The sequence below is a fragment of the Salmo trutta genome, chromosome 10, assembly GCF_901001165.1.
Source record: "Salmo trutta chromosome 10, fSalTru1.1, whole genome shotgun sequence".
In the NCBI taxonomy this organism is placed as follows: domain Eukaryota; kingdom Metazoa; phylum Chordata; class Actinopteri; order Salmoniformes; family Salmonidae; genus Salmo; species Salmo trutta.
The window spans coordinates 21,645,454-21,654,003 of NC_042966.1; the positions used below are offsets into that span (position 1 = coordinate 21,645,454).

At 43.4% G+C, this 8,550-nt stretch overlaps 1 protein-coding gene across 1 annotated transcript in view; it reads right to left on the minus strand.

Annotated features, from left to right (window-relative positions):
- The window catches only part of shisa9a (shisa family member 9a), a 46,897-nt gene extending 43,755 nt beyond the window's left edge, over positions 1-3,142 (minus strand). Inside the window, exons 1-2 of the mRNA XM_029763939.1 lie at positions 2,167-3,142; positions 370-476 (exon numbers count right to left, since the gene is read on the minus strand). Coding sequence (XP_029619799.1) covers positions 370-476; positions 2,167-2,684 — 625 coding nt within the window. The 5' untranslated portion in view covers positions 2,685-3,142. The remainder of the gene's footprint in view (positions 1-369; positions 477-2,166) is intronic.
- Positions 3,143-8,550: the final 5,408 nt, after the last annotated feature.

Genomic DNA, 8,550 nt, shown 5'->3' on the forward strand with positions numbered 1-8,550 from the left:
TAGGCATGGGACAAAATAAAACTGTGAATTACCACTGGATTTCTAAAGCATAAGGCAGTTTGTTTCCCTCCACATGACTCCATCTAAGATTATAAAATGAATGCCACACTTGAAACGAATACATCTGGCTATGATACAAGCATCATACCCATACCCTTACAGAGACCAAATGCTTCATTGAGAGTCAGTGTACAATATGCAACAATGCAACCTGCCCACATTACGTTTGCTATTATCTGTTTGGGGCCCTCATGGCCAACCCTCCCAGTCTCAAATTTCTCTGAAGTTGCAGATACATCCACACACAGCTGTCCACAACAATCACCACCAAAAACTTCTGCTTAAAGGGGCCAAAACTGTGAAACTTACGGAGGTTGTTGGACCTTGTGTCATAGTGCTGTGCGTGCATGCCAAGGGTGTCCTCCCCCTGGAACTGCTCACCTGGACAGCCGACCTGTAACACGCTTTGGACAGCCCTGTGTGTGTGAGAGAGAGAGAGAGAGAGAGAGAGAGAGAGAGAGAGAGAGAGAGAGAGAGAGAGGAGAGAGAGAGAGAGAGAGAGAGAGAGAGAGAGAGAGAGAGAGAGAGAGAGAGAGAGAGAGAGAGAGAGGGAGAGAGAGAGAGAAGAGAGCGAGAGAGATAGATAGATTGAATGAAGAATTGTGCCTAATGCTTGATTTCATGCTAAACACCGCTGCTCTGCAACCTGGTCTCAGAGCATTTCGTATTATTCTGTAAGGAAATCTGAGACAATCCATTTAGTATGATATGCTATGTTTCGTATAGTGTGTATTCATTTGTGGATGTCCATCATCCATTTTGTATATGTTACGAATTACAATTCGTATTATATGTTATGAATTAGCAAAACGTACAATATGTTACGAATTTTCAAAACGTGTGACATGTTACGAATAATAGCTAGGTGGTTAGGTGGCTAACGTTAGCTAGGCCAGGGATTAGGGTTAGGGTTAAGTTTAGGAGTTAGGTTAAAGGGTTAGCTCAAATCAAATGTATTTATAAAGCCCATCTTACATCAGCTGATATCTCAAAGTGCTGTACAGAAACCCAGCCTAAAACCCCAAACAGCAAGCAATGCAGGTGTAGAAGCACGGTGGCTAGGAAAAACTCCCTAGAAAGGCCAAAACCTAGGAAGAAACCTAGAGAGGAACCAGGCTATGAGGGGTGGCCAGTCCTCTTCTGGCTGTGCTAAAAGGGTTACGGTTAGGGTTAGGGGAAGGGTCAGCTAAAAGGGTTACGGTTAGGGGAAGGGTTAGCTAAAATGGTTACTGCTAGGGGAAGGGTTAGCTAACATGCTAAGTAGTTGCAAATTAGGAAAAAATAGACGTTGAAAAGTTGCTAATTAGCTAAAATGCTAAAGTTGACCAAACACGTAACCATCTGTCTTATGTAACCCTACCAAACATAACATATCATGCTAATTTTAGTGTCTCAGATTTACATTTACTATGATATGTCTAGTCTATGAGACTAGACATATCAGAGAAAGCAAAATTTAGTTCAAGAGAAAGCAAAATTTAACATTTTCAAATGAATAAGTTAATTTGACTAGTTAATTGAACGGGTTCCACATTAATTCGAAAATATTAAATTCTAAGAATAAATAAGACGTGATGATGAAAACTAATAGGACATAATTGGTCCATTGTTCGAGAAAGATCTCCAAATAGAGGCATAGCATGCGCATGTTGTGGATGGCATTGTGGCCTCGCTCACAACTGCAAGAGACACACGCCCCCGTGCTCTCTGCGAGTGAAGCAGGCAAGCAACCCACACAGGTGAGCCAAGTGTCTGATTACATTATGCAATCTAGTCCAATTGATAAACTGTCGATGACAGCTACTTTCTGTCCACCGAAGAGGTCTTATTGGGCGCGTAAAAGTAATATATTGGGTGGATTTCTTATTATAATTTTAAACAAGAACCACATTTAGATTGGATCCTTCCTACTATCAGTGACAAGGCTATTACAATAGAGTCGTTTACCAATCTAATACTGGCAAGCACGAGTCTAGAACTCAAGCTTTAAATATTATTGTGGCGCGCGCTCTAGCCTACATGTGCGCACCAAGCGAGCTCCATAAAAACAAGCGCATGAAAGGAGCTCGCGGCGCGCTCAACAGCAGCAGAACCCCAGAAACCCACCTAGCCATATTCTCTCTCTGGGGTCGGTGCGCCTTTTCCAGGCCGAGTTTGGTGAATATCCCAACAAGTGCCATGATAGCAACTACTCCACAGATTATATACACGATTAAATTAGTTTTATCTTTGGTGGGGTCGTGCCGGAGGTCGTTTTTCTTAAACGGGGTTTGACCTGTCATCATCCACACCGGAGTGTCGTAGTTTTTACAGGTGCTCTGATCCAGCCGCGAGGTCTTGTAGGAGCAGCAGAACCGAAAGCCACAGGTGCCGCAGCAATACAGATAATCGCCCGTTTTGCAAACGAACGGCGGGTCCCACTGGCCCATCACATCATAGTACCCGCGGCACCGGTCCTCCGTGTGTGGGGGCTCTGAGAAGCCTGCGCCCTCGTCCTCCCTAGATCCGTTGGACGTCGTCATCATGACAAAGCCATCCAGTTGTCCTGGTTCTCCGTCCGCCTTGCAGACCAGCGCCATAACTTTGACTAACAAGTAACCGAGCAGAAAGTATTTCCCCCTCATTGTGTTGTCCTTCTCCCCCTTCCTTTCAGCTCCTCTAGCGCATTTCAGAAGACACTCGAAGAAGAAGAAGAAGCAGAAGAAGAGCGTACGGTCTTGGTATTATGAAAAGTCCAAAAACATACATGCAAATTGCAGAACACTGCCATCAGTGTTGGTGAGCGTTTTCACTAATGTCCTCGACATCCATGAAGGTAAAGAGAACCATTTGTTGTTATTTTTTTCTCCAAATAAAACGTTGCATTTATATGGATATTGTCCTTAGAATAGTTCCCCAGTGCACAATCTCTCTACAGGTGTTCTTAGAAAAATAATTCCATGATGTTATCAAATCTAGGCTACTTCACTTCTCACATCCATCAGCGCGCTCTCACACACAGGAGTCGATGGAGCTAGAACTAACTGCACAAATGTTTTGAGCGGGAGTGAGCGAATAAGAGCTGAGGTGGGAGAGCATGGTGCGCAAAAAGATAGGAGGAGAGAAGGTAAGGAGGAATTCCGAAGAAGAAAGAGAAATCACTGTATTGTTAAACATGTCTGTGGCGGCCCAAAACGCGCATTACGAATTGTGGGTCGAGTTGTGCTGCCTAGCAATTCAGTTTGTTCCTTATAATTTGCGCACGGACAAAATATGGTCACGGGATGCAGACATTTCGTTATGGTAACTTCCAAATGAGATTAGAGAGAGGGTTATAGGGGGGTTGTTTTGCCAGCCCGAAGAGCATAGGCTACACGTATGTATTTATTTTTTACACTCGAAGGCTAATGCTTTTATACACTGGCCTGACTAAGAGTCCACACAAACACTGGTTTCTTTCCATGCACAGTGACATCATACACAGAGACGTTTCTCTATTCATCACAAAATTATATTTGTTATGCCTCACAAATGTTGGATTATAGAGTTCTGTGGATTGATTTCCTTTAGGAATAATTTCCCTTATATCCAATTCATATTTCCCATATGCTATCATATTCTACTCACTTTCACCTGCTCAAAAAGCTCACCTCATCAAAATATTGTGCAGAACCATGTCTGTACCTGCAAAACACCAGTCTCAACATCAACAGTGACAGTGAAGAGACGACTCCGGGATGCTGGCCTTCTAGGAAGAGTTGCAAAGAAAAAGCCATATCTCAGACTGGCCAATAAAAATAAAGATTAAGATGGGCAAAAGAACACAGACACTGGACAGAGGAACTCTGCCTAGAAGGCCAGCATCCCGGAGTTGCCTCTTCACTGTTGATGTTGAGACTGGTGTTTTGCGGATACTATTGAGGACTTGTGAGGTATCTGTTTCTCAAACTAGACACTCTAATATACTTGATCTCTTGCTCAGTTGTGCACCGGGGCCTCCCACTCTTCTTTCTATTCTGGTTAGAGCCAGTTTGCGCTGTAATGAGTAGTACACAGCATTGTACGAGATCTTCAGTTTCTTGGCAATTTCTCGCATGGAATAGCCTTCATTTCTCAGAACAAGAATAACTGGCTAGTTTCCAAAGAAAGTTATTTGTTTCTGACCATTTTGAGCCTGCAATAGAACCCACAAATGCTGATGCTCCAGATACTGTGCTAACATAATTGCTAACATAATTGCAAAAGGGTTTTCTAATGATCAATTAGCCTTTTAAAATGATAAACTTGGATTAGATAACACAATGTGCCATTGGAACACAGGAGTGATGGTTGCTGATAATGGGCCTCTGTACGCCTATGTAGATATTCCATAAAAAAATCAGCCGTTTCCAGGTTCAATAGTCATTTACAACATTAACAATGTCTACACTTGTGGGAGGTGCTTCAGGAAGCATGGGGTGAAATCTCTTCAGATTACCTCAACAAATTGACAACTAGAATGCCAAAGGTCTGCAAGGCTGTAAATGCTGCAAACGGAGGATTCTTTGACGAGCGCAAAGTTTGAAGGACACAATTATTATTTAAATTAAAATCATTATTTCTAACCTTGTCAACGTCTTGACTATATTTATAACTCATTTCATGTATATTGTTATGGAAAACAAGGACATTTCTAAGTGACCGTAAACTTTTGAACGGTAGTGTGTATATAAACTCAGCAAAAAAAGAAACATCCTCTCACTGTCTACTGCGTTTATTTTCAGCAAACTTAACATGTGTAAATATTTGTATGAACATAACAACTGAGACATAAACTGAACAAGTTCCACAGACATTTGACAAACATAAATGGAATAATGTGTTTCTGAACAAAGGGGGGGGGGGGGTCAAAATCAAAAGTAACATCAGTATCTGATGTGGCCACCAGCTGCATTAAGTACTGCAGTGCATCTCCTCCTCATGGACTGCACCAGATTTGCCAGTTCTTGCTGTGAGATGTTACCCCACTTTTCCACCAAGGCACCTGCAAGTTCCCGGACCTTTCTGGGGTGAATGGCCCTAGCCCTTACCCTCCGATCCAACAGGTCCCAGACGTGCTCAATGGGATTGAGATCCGGGCTCTTCGCTGGCCATGGCAGAACACTGACATTCCTGTCTTGCAGGAAATCACACACAGAACGAGCAGTATGGCTGGTGGCATTGTCATGCTGAAGGGTCATGTTAGGATGAGCCTGCAGGAAGGGTACCACATGAGGGAGGAGGATGTCTTCCCTGTAACACACAGCATTGAGATTGCCTGCAATGACAACAAGCTCAGTCCAATGATGCTATGATACAACGCCCCAGACCATGACGGACCCTCCACCTCCAAATCGATCCCGCTCCAGAGTACAGGCCTCGGTGTAACGCTCATTCCTTTGACGATAAACGCGAATCCGACCATCACCCCTGGTGAGACAAAACCACCACTCGTCAGTGGAGAACACTTTTTGCCAGTCCTGTCTGGTCCAGCGACGGTGGATTTGTGCCCATAGGTGACATTGTCTGGTGAGGACCTGCCTTACAACAGACCTACAAGCCTTCAGTCCAGCCTCTCTCAGCCTATTGCGGACAGTCTGAGCACTGATGGAGGGATTGTGCGTTCCTGGTGTAACTCGGGCAGTTGTTGTTGCACTCCTGTACCTGTCCCGTAGGTGTGATGTTCGGATTTATTGCCCTGGCCACATCTGCAGTCCTCATGCCTTCTTGCAGCATGCCTAAGGCACATTCACGCAGATGAGCAGGGACCCTGGGCATCTTTCTTTTTGTGTTTTTCAGTGTCAGTAGAAAGGCCTCTAGTGTCCTAAGTTTTCATAACTGTGACCTTAATTGCCTACTGTCTGTAAGCTGTTAGCGTCTTAACGACTGTTCCACAGGTGCATGTTCATTAATTGTTTATGGTTCATTGAACAAGCATGGGAAACAGTGTTTAAACCCTTCACAATGAAGATCTGTGAAGTTATTTGGATTTTTATGAATTATCATTGAAAGACAGGGTTCTGAAAAAGGGACGTTTCTTTTTTTGCTGAGTTTATATATAGAGAGAGAGAGTGTCACGACTTCCTCCGAAGTTGGTGCCTCTCCGTGTTCGGCGGTCGATGTCACCGGCTTTCTAGCCGCCACCGATCTACGTTTCATTGTCCATTTGTTTTGTCTTTATTGTACACACCTGGTTTCCATTACATTATTATTTATTCCCTATTTAACCCTCTGGTTCCCACATGGTTTTGTGCGTGTTTGTTCGTTGTTAAGTGTTCGCTATTTCTGTGAGCTGGAGTATGTTCCCTGCGTGGAATTATTTTTGTGGTTTATTCGAGTAAAGTACGTTTTTTTACTCAGTTCTGTGTCCTGCGCCTGACTCCGTCCTACCCGCTGCACATTGACACTTGACAGAGAGAGAGAAAGTTAAGGGACAGCTCCCAGATGCAGTCAGCCAGTCACACGGGTTGCTACAGAAAAGTTATGCAGCCAAGCAAAATTAATAGATAGATGATGTAGTCGACATTGGTAGAGAAATTAACATTCAATTCTCTGGCAACAGCTCTGGTGGACATTCCTGCAGTCAGCTTGCCAATTGCACACTCACTCGAAAGTTGAGAAATCTGTGGCATTGTGTGATGAAACTGCACATTAGAGTGGCCTTTTATTGTCCCCAGCACAAGGTGCACCTGTGTAATGATCATGCTGTTTAATCAGCTTCTTGATATGCCAACCCTAAGAGGGATGTAAACAAATTTGAGCATTTTATTTGAGAGAAATAAGCTTTTTGTGCATATGAAACATTTCTGGGATCTTTTTTTTTTAGCTCATGAAACATGGGACTAACACTTTACATGTTGTGTTTATATTTTTGTTTGGTGTATATTGGCTATATCATAATGTATTAAAACAAATAATTTGTTTTTGGCATTAATTTAAGGTTAGGCATAAGGTAGAAGTGCAGCCTTCCCTGTGGCTCAGTTGGTAGAGCATGGTGTGTGTAACGCCAGGGTTGTGGGTTTGATTCCCTCGGGGGGCCAGTACAAAAAAATATAGAAATAAAAATGCATGAAATGAAAATGAAATGTATGTATTCAATACTGTCAGTTGCTCTGGATAAGAGCGTCTGCTAAATGACTAAAATGTTAAAGTTAAGTTTAGCCTTAATGACTTTGTAGCTGTGGTAACTAGTGAAGACCCTATCTACCTTAGACCAGTGAACAGACTGGGCTGAATAGTCCAATTTCTGGCCAGGTTTACAGAGGCATTTGAGTGTTCAGACTAATCTCTTCCTCTGACAGCTTTGCTGATTGCGCCATCACATCTCTACAAACCTTGTTAGTTTTTCAGCACCTCAAACTGATGGTGGAATTAATAGGTTTTTCCTCTTCAAGTGACAATTCCACATAGGTTCCAGATTTTATTCATTTTTTAAAATTTTATTAAAAAGGCCCTCAGTGCTTCATGTTGAACTATGATTAGCATTGTTTGAACATACCATCTGCCACCTGAGAAATCTCACCGATTTATGTTTGAAGTGGCGCTCGCTCAGCGAATCCGCACAAAGTTGCGTGTACTTTTCAGCGGTCATGGGAGCTTTGGCTCCTTGTGTAAAAAACTATTTATGCTTTTTTTTTTAAGTTGCCTCTAAAATAGTTCACACAGCAGCGATTCCTGAGACGCACACTAGTGTAAAGTTTGTTTAGTGTTAAAAGGTACCCGGCTTGGCTAGAATGAGAGATTAAAGGCTAGGCTAGTATGAAAGCCTTGCAAATCACACGTCTGTCTCATGAGGCAGTAAAAAAAAGAGAGGGCTTAGCCTGTTACATATCTAGGGTTGGGAGGAAACACATATCCAATTGGTGATTGAGAGATCAGTGAACTAAGGCCCATATGCTGATGCAGGATATTCCATTATATTGCTGCATAAACCTTAACACCGTAAGGATTTTGCTGAATTGTAGAAGTTCAGGGAAGTTTTCAACCTATGAAAAGTACCCAAGCAACATTCTGTCTTCAGTGAAAATGATAAACTTAGACTGAAAATTGTAATGTCAAAATAAGAGCATTTGCCTGTAATGAACACGATGGGAGACAGAGCTGGTTTCAAGTGCAGGGCACAGCAGGTGTTTATTGGTAAAGGCCCACAGGAGGAGGCAGGTAGCTGGGTCCAGGGGCAGGCAGAAGGTCATACACAGGAGGATGCAGGTAGCTGGGTCCAGGGGCAGGCAGAAGGTCATACACAGGAGGATGCAGGTAGCTGGGTCCAGAGGCAGGCAGAAGGTCATACACAGGAGGAGGCAGGTAGCTGGGTCCAGGGGCAGGCAGAAGGTCATACACAGGAGGAGGCAGGTAGCTGGGTCCAGGCGAAGGCAGAAGGTCATACACAGGAGGAGGCAGGTAGCTGGGTCCAGGGGCAAGCAGAAGGTCATGCACAGGGATTCCAAAAAGGGCAATAGTACAGGCAGGGAAAAGGCTAGTAACATAGTCCGA